Raw genomic sequence first — 12,119 nt, forward strand, 5'->3', positions numbered from 1 at the left:
CTCATTTACTGCTGAGTTGTCTCCCGGAAAATACCGTTAGACATTTAGTAGAGGACTCCTCGGTAAGGTAAGTGAGGAAACTGGCACCACCATCAACCCGACTTTACACACGCAGGTCCCAGCAGGTGCTTAAATACCGGTGTGTGTGACGGCTGAGCCGTGGGGGCTGTGTAGTCTCGGTTTTGTCCGCGCTGGAGCAGCAGGATGCCCGCTGAGGTGATAAGCGAATGGATGAATGGGGTGGATCGAGATACGCAAGCTAACGTTACGTCTCATCGATTGAAGCTAAACCAGCCTGATAAATGAGTTTAAAACCGATCAAATAAGGAAGTCCTAATGAAGCTCGGTAGCTGAAATTAAGTGTTGCTCTGTAAGTATAGCGTTGAGATGTTTGGGGTCGATGTTAACGGCTTATAGCGGCAGGATAGCCGTATCCTTACTTAGCATCCTTGCTAACGTAACCTGAGTCACCCGGAGTTGAATTAACATTATCAGGCCGGCAAGTCGTGGCCCTGCTCCTACACTTTTATATCAAATCACAATTTTAGGAGCTCAATTTTAAACGTGTATACCCCTGTGAGAGGACAGGAGCTGCTAGGGTCAGGCTGTGACAAATGTGGTGATCCTCTTCAGCACCATGGACAGGGCTGCAGCTAACTCCATATCTACTAACGACTTTATTTATTTATTCTATTTTTCACTTTATTTGAGTCTGTTAACCCTTTAAAACCCGAGCAACCTGGTTTGATTCCTTTCAGAACCATGGAGAGAAGGCAACGAGCACCCTAACAAAACATTGCCCAAAAAATCACCTGAAAATAAGCAAAACAAAAAGTAAAAAACAAAGACAAACACGAAAATGACCCCAAGATGTATTTATTTTAATATATTTTATTATATCTTTTTCTGTAACATAATTTTAAATATAAAATTATTATAATTCTAAATTTAGTTTTGGGGGCATTTTTTTCACAATTTTCTAAAATCCTCCCCTCTTTTTAAAACTAATTGCAAACTAAATAGGTAATTTTCTTGTAATCTTTTACTATTTTTTTTTTGCAATTTTTTTATTTTATTTTATTTATCCTGTATTTTACCAGGTTTGTCCCGTTGAGATCAAAGATCTCTTTTAAAAGGCAACACAGAGTGTAAACAAAAAATCAAATTCACGTAAAAGTACATAGATTTGAACAACATAAAATGATCTGAGAGAGCAGTTGCACACAGACAGCCTGGACTGTTACCTGCCCAGTTGGTCATTGCCTTATTTTCCCATGTTTTTGAAGAAATCAAACCAATTTGCTCATGTTTGAAAGAACGCATAGATTGTGAAAGGCATCTAAACGCAGCACAAGAAAACTGATATCAATCCAGATTTCAATGATTGAATTTTCTCAATCCGTCACTGTTGATGTAGGATGATCAATAAAAAAAAAAACTCGTACACATAAAAAAGATTATGTGCTCTTACTACACCACACATACCTGCAGGAGACATTCATCAGGAACACAACATACTATTTAAACACAGAACTTTGTGTTCTTAAAGGTCCAGTGTGTAGGATTTAGGGGGACATGTTGTCAGCAGAAATTGAATTTAATATAATTTTTTCTTTAGTGTAAACACCTGAAATTACAAATGTTGTGTTTTTGTTACCTTAGAATGAGCCATTTATACCTACACAGGAGGTGGGTCGACATCTACGGAGATCGCCATGTTGCATCACCATGCTTCTACAGAAGCCCTGAATGGACAAACCAAACAATGGCTCTAGATAGGCCCATTTGTGTTTTTGTGTTTGTGAGTCGACCACCATAGTTAGCAGCCTCTCCGTGATGAGAGCGTGAAACTGCTTTATTTAATGTTTTTACTAGTTTAAATGACCCTTTCAGGTTTTTTTTTGAGAGGAAGAGACCTCTATTTATAATACGGCTCCTGTAACAGGTGAGCACACATTAGGAGGTGCTGGGCTCGCGGCCCATCTGTGACGTGTGAAAAGCATCAGAGAAACATTGACTTGTAATGTGAAACTTCTTTATTAAGTGTTTTTACCAGTTTAACAACGTCGTCTTTTTTTTTTTCTTTCGAGAGGAAGAGACCTCAACGATTAAGGAATCCTAACCAAGAGAAGTTTCTGTTGGCTGCAACCTGCAATCCTTGACACAATATGCCACTAAATCCCCCCTAAATCTTACACACTGTTACTCTAACGGGTACATTTCTGTTAAAAACATTATCTGTGCTGAAAGCAACATAAATGAGTATACCACCAGATACCAGCCTGATCCCAGACCTCTAAGTAATGTCCGAACTGTTCAGCCCTTTAAATGATGGAAATTAAACAAACAAATAAATTGAAATTATCAGGCTGTATTTAAAAGCTCAAAAAGAAAAGCAGACTTTTGAGTTGGAGTATTTGGGTAGTGTGCAGTTCCACTTTAAGAGAGTATTTTGGACACTGGGATAGTATTTTACTCCTGCACTCTGTTAACAGCTATATCTGACAAACATTTTTGGCCTCTTACAAGATTCAGAGTGTACAGCAGGACTGTGGACTTGTGAAAATGTGTTCTTCTGTGCCTGTTTTAGTCCAGGTGGCTTTGTGGTTGGATGTGTTCAAGTCTGGCCAGGTAATGTAGGACATTTTGCATGTGCTCTTAGGGCTTGGCGTTGTTGCATGATAATAGTTGAAGGAGAAAAAAAAAAAAAACTGATGAGAAGGGTCAGAACAGATTGTACTGCAGCCTGCAGTCATGGCACTGACATGCATCTTCTTCACCCTCTCTGTGATAATGACTGTGGGCAATTAGCATAGCTTGCAGAAATGAGAGTTTCTGGCATGGTGGTGCGGTCTTCAGGAAAGGGAAAGATGAGCTAGACTGTTCCCTTTGTTTTAATTTAACGAAAGCCTTATGGACACTTTAGCTTTAGCTTAGCTTACTTACTTATAGCAACGCACAAAAAATACTAAATGCTTATTTGTTCTGTTCCCTTTCAGCCCTCCATTGTTATCTATCCCTGCTGAACGAGTGACACATAGTAGAAAGACATCTGTAATCACGATCGTAGCCGCACACTGAAGTTAAGAACTTCATCTGAAACATGGGGAACATTTTCGGGAATTTGCTGAAGAGCCTCATAGGGAAGAAGAAGGAGATGAGGATCTTGATGGTTGGGCTCGATGCTGCAGGAAAAACAACAATCCTCTACAAGCTCAAACTGGGGGAAATAGTCACCACCATCCCAACCATTGGTAGGTGCACAGTCAGAATAACATTTGGTGTGAAGTATTGTCATGCACACTAAGTCATGCATGCACACAAGTCACATTCCTTGTATATGTAAACGTATTTGGCAATAAAACCGGATTCTGATTCTGATTCTGAGTGGACCTCTATGTTTGCTTTATGTGTTGCATGCTCTTATTTTCAGGGTTTAACGTTGAGACGGTGGAGTACAAGAACATCAGCTTCACTGTGTGGGACGTGGGTGGGCAGGACAAGATCCGCCCCCTCTGGAGACACTACTTTCAGAACACACAGGGTGAGAAGAGCTAATGGAAGAGTAACACTTGCGACTTTCTTCTTCTTCTTCTTCTCCTTCAGAAAAAAAAACATTGTTTGTTACTCTTGCGGTTTCAGGTCTAATCTTTGTGGTGGACAGTAATGACAGAGAGCGTGTGAACGAAGCGCGAGAGGAGCTGATGAGGATGCTGGCTGAGGATGAACTGAGAGATGCGGTCCTCCTTGTGTTTGCCAACAAACAGGCAAGAAACCATAATTGTTCTACATAGATACACAAGTTATGCACAGCACATATAAATGAACACACAGCAGGGTTGTCCTAGATGATTAACCCACATACACTCACCTCGTAGTATCTTTACCGTACATTCCTGTTTCAAGCTGATCTGTTAAATAATGAAAACCTGCTTTGGTTGACAGCCCTCTGTAAGTTTTTATTCATAATAAACAAATAAGATACAATATTTTAATCAGTGAGCTTTCGAGGTGCTGGTAGGTAGATTTTGTTAACTGCGGACAGAGCCATGCCAGCTGTTTATAGCCTCTATGCCCAGATACGCCTGCTGTCTGTAGCTCCGTGTTCACTGCACAGACATGACAGTGGTATTGATTTTATCATCTGTCGACAAGAAAGCTAGTAAGTGTAGTTCCCCAAAAAATATAGAACTATTCCTGTAAAATTTACCTTTTAAATTACTTTTGTAAACTGCAGGCACATTACTAAGTCTGCAGCTAACTGTTATTGCTGTCAACTAATCTGATTAACGGAAGTTATCAGATTGATAATTGATTAAGTGTTGGTCTAAAAATGTAAAATAAAAATAAATAAATAAAAATACCCTCCACAATTTTATAGAGTTAGGAGTAAAACCGTTTTTGTTGTCATGATTACCTGAGATAGATTTCCCAGCAGTTAGTATTACTTTTTCAAATGGTAATTGCCATTAAAACCATGTCTGATCATCTAGCATCAACCAAAGTTAGCAGCAGTCTACCTGTCAGATGCAGGTGCAGCAGCAACGTGGGTTTGTTTTGCTATTCCCTTGTTTACAGAGTGGGTGTGCAGTGATGTTACTGGTCCCTTGTCCTCATCCACAGTGACACAGACACTTTAGCAATCATTTTAAAGACAGGCTATCTTTAATGTTAATGCCATTTTGATATTTGTTATTATTTCAATATTACTGCAAAAAAGTGTTGCTAATTTTATTTGAAGTTTCTGTCATAAAACTTTCGGTGTATCAGTCCTTTTTCAGCACATTTAAACAACACCGCGATAATACAGAAAACCATTAAACATTTTGGCACAATGATCATGATATGAAATTTTCATACAGTCTCCTCTCTACACAGAGCTCAAGGTGACCATTACAAACTGCTTATTTTGTTAATCAAAAATCCCAAATATTTAATTAGGATCATATATGACAAAGACAAGCAGCAAATCATTGCACTGAAAAAGATGGAAATTTTGGCATTTTTCCTGGAATTCTTTTAAACAATTGGTGTCAATCAAAATGTTTTATTAATTTACTTCACATGTGCATATAAATACACGTATATATCCACAGTGAATGCCCTATACTGTGCATATTTCAGCCCAAACAATACAGACAGCTGTATTTTCGGGTCTAGTCTTGTCACAATAATGGAATTCCTAACATCAGTGCAATACCTTGTAAAATACTGATATCACTATCATTTTTGATACTCTTTTTTAAACAGAAAGATAAATATAACAAGGCTATAACATGACCGATGATAACTTTTCCTTTCTTGGCCAGTAGTAGAAAACATTAGAATGACAAAAAAAGTATTGAATCTGTTTAAAATATTCAGAATCAAATATGCACCGATAAATTGATATTTTTGACAAGGACAGGGTACTCTGCTCCCCCCACATCTCCCCGAAACTGGGACATGAGGGCCGTTCTCTGAAGAGACGGTGTCACAACCCCGTTAGCTGTTTCTGGCACTTCAGTGCCATTTTTGGGTCACAGAAAAGCCACATCAGTGCTCCTTGACTTTTCACTCTCTCCTCACTGACTTCTCGACTCTTTGACAGGACTTACCGAACGCCATGAACGCTGCAGAGATCACAGACAAGTTGGGCTTACACTCCCTGCGTCACCGTAACTGGTACATCCAGGCCACCTGCGCCACCAGCGGTGACGGTCTCTATGAGGGTCTTGATTGGCTGGCCAATCAACTCAAGAACAAGAAATAAGAAGAAAACGGGAACAAACAGCCAGCACCCGTCCGACTTTTTATTTGTTTTGGGAATGGGGGCGCGGTTAGGTTCAGGGGCTTTGATCAATAGGTGAAAAGCAAGATTCTGGGGTTGGGGGAGATTTTAGGCTTTCATTTTAAGTCTGTTGAGGTTCTTAATAGTTTTCAGCGCTTAATAAAATCAGATTCTCATGTACTTCATATTTAACCAAACACACACTCACAAATGCACACTAATCATAAGCAGTCACAGCAGACACTTGCTTTTCCTGTGTCCACCTCTTGTCCTTAGGTGCAATGTACTGTATGTTCGTCTTTAGGTGCCGTACCAAGTCGTTTGTGACTCCGCTGAGTCGGCAATGAGTCAAATAGGACTTTTGTTGGTGTATGTCTTTCAACTGTCAGTCGTCCATACAAAGAACTGTTCTGTGTCAGTTGCACTTCCTGTTTTTCTTTTTTCCTACCAGAGCCGTTTTTGAGAACAATCACAGCTGGCAGATTCATGTCACCATAATTATTTTAATTTGTGAGCAATGCTGAGGCACTTTGGTACTCAGATAAAGTGTGTGTGAGCGTGCACATGTACCTGTATGTGTTTGTGCAAGTCAGTATTTATCATGAAAAAGACAAGAGGACTGGAGTTCCCCCTGTCACACGTCCTCTTACTGCCTCATTTTGGAAATCTTTTGATATCTGTCGCTTGTTTTTCTACTCCCCGCGTGGCGACCCAAAGTGTCAAAGCCGCCCTTTTTAAATATTTTAAAACACACAACACGTTCTCGGCCGCCTGAGCTGCATGTATCCTGGTAGTTCTCGCTGACATCGTTGCCTACTTTTTCCATCCTCTGAGCTGCATGAACGCTGTTTGTAGATTTTCCCCAAATGCCCTCATCGTGTTCTGGTGCTGTTTTTACAGTAGGATGCAGAAACTAACCGTTACACCTGTATTTAGGTGTCAACATGTGCTTCATACAATATAGTCAGCTTTATAGTCTTTTTAAATGTGAAAGCATTATATAAACACAACACACATGACCTGCACAGCTGCTGCCTGTCTGCCTTCATGTGTGAGTACTCAAACTGCATCAGGTTGCTCTTCGCTTTGTGTGTTTTTTGTGTCAGACTTGCATATCGGGGGACGATAACTCTGTGTTAATGAATGTGAATATTGTTGATGAATCTATAAATGGCTGTAATATTTATTTGACATGCATATTCCTTTATTCCAGTGATAATTATGTGAAAGAAAGCAGGGTAAGCAGATCAGTTCACTCATCAGTTACTGCGTCACATCTGATACCAGCAGAATCCACAGACTTCTGTCAATAGAACAACTTCTTGTGTGCCATACGTGGTACTACTACTCGTACACCAGTGACAGTACAACATGCTGTAATTCCACCCAGTTATGAGTGCATTGTTCATATTCAGCATCTGTGTTCAATCATGAGTTTGATCATTTGGGTTTTGTGGCCTTATATATTTAGTGATGACTTCTAATTGATTTTTCAGCTTGTCCGGTTCTGATTTCGAGTCACATATATTTATCTATAAAGAATGATTTACAGATTTATTCCTCTACACCCTCAAAAGACGGGGTTTTGCACCACAGTTCAAGATGATCAGGCAAAGGTTTTGTCCTTTTTGTTTTGCTGGTTTACTCGATTCATATGTGGTGGTAGATTTCTTTGGTTTTTGTTTGGGGTGTAAAGAAACTTTGATGTAGACTGTATCTGTGAAACAATGATAATCAGTGCAAACAAAAACTAAAAAAATGAAACAAAAAAAAAACTTCTGATGATTCATTCTGTACCGTTATAGTTACACAAGTAGATTTAAAAATGGTGAAGACCATGTTTCAATGCTGAATGCAAGGAGACATCTGTATGTGATGTAAGACAAACAAAATTCTGCTGTATTACAAATAAACCCATTTTGTATGACCTGTCTCATCAGCTGTGAGTGAGTGTTACTGATGGATTTCATATTTACATATTCACACTTCATATTTTATCGCCATGTTTATGAGTGACTGAAACGCCACAGGGGTCTTGCTGTGACAAACTTCCACCAGAAGAGGGAAGTCTTCAGCAACAACGGCGTTAAATGCATTAAGAACTGCACTTTATGAATCAGTTACACGTAAAGTTTTTTTAATCCTTTTTTTTGTTGACCCTTTATAACAACATTGATTAATAACCTTTTTCTGTTATTTTCCTTGTGATCCAAGGTGTAAAACATGGACAAATACAATAGATTTTCATTTTCTCTAAATATATTGTGATGATTGATTTAAACAAGTAAAAAAAAGTATGTTTTTTCACACAGCCCTACTCTCCAAAATGACACATGGTTAAAGGTGGAGAAATGATAACATTTGAAGTTTTTATTTTTCATCTGTGCAGCTGTGGGGTCTACTGGACCCTAAATAATGAGGAAGTAAAGCCAATGTCAACAAAAGCCAAGGGTTAAAAGGGAAATACGAGTTTGTCCCTGGAATATATCAGTAGGAGACTTGCTGTGTTCTTAAAGGTCCCATATTGTAAAAAGTCAGATTTCCACGCCTTTTTTTAATGAAGCAGATAAAGGTGCTATATACATACTGTTTAAGTATCAAAATGCTCAGTCCACAGAGAAATACATACAATTCCTATTCAGAAACCTTTGCCTTTAAATGAGCCGTCAGGACGTCCGCAAAGTTCTGATGTCACAACTATACAATATAAAAGTAAAGGTAGGCCATTACAATCATTCCTTGGTTGCAATGATGGTGCAGATGTGGAAGATCTGGAGACACTGACCAGTCAGAGAATATGGTGCTTTATCAGGAAGGCGGCTTAAAGAGATAGATGCTAAAATGCAGTGTTTCTGACATTCAAGCAGACAATATGGGAAAAATTAAGTGTTTTTTGGATATTGAAGCATGTAAACATGTTCTAGCAATACCACCAAATACAAGTATAAACTTGAAAATTAGCATAATATGGAACCTTTAAAGCTATTTTTTTGTCCAAGAAAAATAATAAATGAAGAAAATAACAATTTTGCGCCACCAGAGTTGAATACTCTCAGAAAATACCTTTTAAAACAGTGTATAAAGAAGTTACATGCAACTGCTTTTACACTAAACAGTTTTTATAAGAATTAAGCATGAAAAAATATTAAAATTAACAGAATTTCTAAGTCTCAGTGAAGGCTGTTAACATGTATGACCTCAGTATTTCTAAATTCTTGACTATGACTATATATATATATATATATATATATATATATATATATATATATATATATATATATAGGGTCAATTTCTGTTTTTTTTTTGTTTTTTTTACAAACATGTATCATTTTGTAGCTTTCAGGTTATGTTTGATAAACTTTATTCTTTTCCAATTTGCTGAAATCATAATAAAGAAGCAACACGAAAATGTTTTTGCATTTGGGTCAAATTCCTGTATAATGCAGCCACCGTTTACCTGTTGCAGTTGGTATTTTGTGAGACACAAATTAGTTATAACAACATATTCCTAATTGATGCTGAAGATACCACTCTGTGTGTGTGTGTGTGTGTGTGTGTGTGTGTTAATTGTGCTACTATGTTAGTAAAAATAAAAGTGCAGACTGCTGTTCTGCTGCCACAAGCTCTTGTGATATTGTAATCTTTTTGTGTGTCCCTGAACCTTTTCAGCTCCTCAGAAGTCTGTTTCTGTGAGTATATACTTTTGAGAATGACTTCCTGGTAGTGGTGAAATATTAACCATTTGTTTTGATCACCCCTTCTTATATTTCAGGCGACTCTGCAAAAGAAGATGAGAACTGGTGAACTGGAAACATTTTTTGTGTATGATATATAATTATATATAACTGAACCTGTTAACATGGAAAACAACATGCTATTATTGCTTGTGTGTGTGTGTGTGTGTGTGTGTGTGTGTGTGTGTGTGTGTGTTTGTGTGTGTGAGAGAGACTGGAGCTGCAGGCAGAGCCAGTTTCTACAGAGCCGTTCAGCTGGCTCTCCCACTCTCTTACAGGTAGACGATGTTTTCGTAAAGCTTGACTGACAAACTAACATGATGACAAGAAAAGATAAACTTTTCCGACCAAACCTGTAAGCTAGTGAGTCTGGCTGCAAAAAGAACACTTCCTGCTGTGCAGCATCACTTGATAATACCTCTTATGATAAAAGCAATCAACTGACACTGTTATGCACAACTCAGATCAGTCCAAAGTGCATCAGTGAAATCTCTAAAGCAATAAAATAATTTTGCATTTGCAGGGCACCAGCATTAAGGAGTGGAGAGGTCAAAGCCCGACTGTTAAGACGACAGATGTAAGAAATGTTCAGAATCATATGTGACACAGTGAAACATGCAGAGGAGCAGCAGAACAACTGATTTAATTTTCAAAAAATATTTTTTAAAAAAAATTTTGTTTTTCCTTTCAGAGCAGTGAAAATGATCCTTTCTTTCATTATTCGTTGAAAGTTATGAGGGGGAACGAGGACGTGACTCACCTGTTCTGGCTGTAATGATTTGTCCACCAGAGTATTTGCATTTTCACAGTGAATGAACACAAAAATGTGAAGAGTTAGAAAGATGCGATCACTCCAATGCTCATTAAATATGAGACAAACATAAAAGAAGGAACACGTCACCTCTGCACAGCTTCACCCACAATGCTCTGCAGGGTATTCTGCACATGGAGAATCAGTGCTGTTTTTGAGAGCTGTAGCTGATCTCACTCAGCCTCTTCACATGATGTCACCAAAAAGGTGCCATGTAATCACAAAGTCCCTGGTTTGATTGAGACGGAGGGCTTTTGTTGCAAGTTTTAATCGTTCTCTGTTCGCATTCCCATCTGTCTTAACTGTCAAACTTCACCCTTCACCAATGCACTGTCCTCTCACAGCCTAACACCCAGACTTTTCCAACAAATAACCTCGCCAGATCCAAAACATCTCCATTCCTACACATACTGCTTTACTTCCAGGTCACAACACAAGACAAAATGCATCCCCAGACCAGTTTTGCATGCTCCTTTTCTTGTACCACCTTATAACATCAGTTATGGTCAAAGATCTTTCTTTCGCACCAACACTAAAATCTAGGGCAAGATCCCATACTGTGTTAAAAAAAATACTCTATTACTCATTTCAAACATGCATTCAAACACTATCTGATAGAAGGACATACCTGCAACCTCTGATTCAAATCTCATATACCATCATGCTCAAGCCACTTAAGAGGTCTTCTCTGTAATGTCTGTGCAGCTGCCTATGTTTTGTTGTTGTCTCCTCTCTGTTGATTATTTCGGGTTTATTTTGTATTGTAGTATGTTTTTGTGAGGCTGAGGCTGTGAGGAACCCTCTGAAAATCAGTTTTTAACTGAGTCAGGCCAGTTTTAACAGTAATACACCTGATGTTACTTTAAATTATTTTCCTATACAAATAAATTATATGAATATTTAAATTTGGTTGATTTTTTCTATAACAAAATGAATCCCTTAAAATGCTTTTAAAACTTTTTGAAGACTGTTGTGTCTCCTGCCCCTGGAAAAAAAAACATCTTCAAGCTTTACCTTCTGGATGTGAAAAAAAATAAACTTACAATATATGCAGCTACATCTTTAATTTTTTAAAATGTATTTTTTGGTAATATATACAGGTCTATATATCTTTTTTATTCATTATTTGTTTTTAAAACTCAAAACACAGCATTACAAACATTAACATACAAAACACGCATACAAACAAACAGTGCTGCTCAGCATAAAAGGACTTTGAAAATCAATACAAATTTACATTTTTCCACTTCTTCTCCTCACAGATTTCAGGCGTCAGCACCTCTATCAAAAGAGTCGTCATCAATTTATCCTAAACAAAGCTCTCATTAATATAGCAGACAGGTTTACATCAACATATTGCAAAAAGGGTTGCCATGTTTTATGGAAACTATATGTTTTATAGTGTATTATACATGTTAGGAAGTCCAGTGGAATGCACTGATTAGTTTAGCAGAAAGTCCAGGGGCCTTATCAGATATCTAGCAGATTAGCATGTTCCTCTCTGCAAAGATGCACACAATCAAGATGTTAAAAGTTTTTATTTCCTACGTGGACTAACAATACATTTGCTGAGTAGGCCTAGGAGGAAAGACATTGGATCTACTTCAGTGTTCATCTTTAAAATATCGCTTTTCCCCCCCAGAATACTCAGCCAATAACAAAATGCTTTTAAGGTTTGCATCGGGCTTTTTTTTCTCATTCTGCATGCAGGTCCTTCCCATGGGGTCCCGCCCAGATAAATCAGTGCAAAAGAAACAGGCGCTCCCGCCGCTGATTGGCTCCGCGCTGCGTTCAATCACTGAGC

The 12,119-nt window shown here is 38.2% G+C and overlaps 1 protein-coding gene across 2 annotated transcripts; it reads left to right on the top strand.

Moving 5' to 3' along the window:
• Window positions 1-6,779, top strand: LOC121955833 (ADP-ribosylation factor 3-like). 2 transcript variants are annotated; one of them, XM_042503930.1, is made up of 5 exons: window positions 1-67; window positions 3,000-3,254; window positions 3,434-3,544; window positions 3,643-3,767; window positions 5,591-6,779. In XM_042503930.1, exons 2-5 carry the CDS (start codon window positions 3,104-3,106, stop codon window positions 5,750-5,752), a joined length of 549 nt encoding a protein of 182 aa, XP_042359864.1. In that variant the 5' UTR covers window positions 1-67; window positions 3,000-3,103; the 3' UTR covers window positions 5,753-6,779. The 2 variants fall into 2 exon arrangements, with proteins under 2 accessions (XP_042359864.1, XP_042359860.1); XM_042503926.1 differs by lacking the exon at window positions 1-67 and adding an exon at window positions 93-216.
• The last annotated feature ends 5,340 nt before the right edge of the window (window positions 6,780-12,119 follow it).

Source organism: Plectropomus leopardus, chromosome 2 (genome assembly GCF_008729295.1).
Source record: "Plectropomus leopardus isolate mb chromosome 2, YSFRI_Pleo_2.0, whole genome shotgun sequence".
Taxonomy (NCBI): Eukaryota; Metazoa; Chordata; class Actinopteri; order Perciformes; family Serranidae; genus Plectropomus; species Plectropomus leopardus.

Bases quoted from the DNA above. Each gene is read 5' to 3' on its own strand.
- LOC121955833 (XM_042503930.1), top strand. From the start codon at position 3,104: ATGGGGAACATTTTCGGGAATTTGCTGAAGAGCCTCATAGGGAAGAAG. The intron at 3,255-3,433 runs GTAGGTGCACAG...TCTTATTTTCAG, and splicing joins CACCACCATCCCAACCATTG to GGTTTAACGTTGAGACGGTG. The intron at 3,768-5,590 runs GCAAGAAACCAT...ACTCTTTGACAG, and splicing joins TTGTGTTTGCCAACAAACAG to GACTTACCGAACGCCATGAA.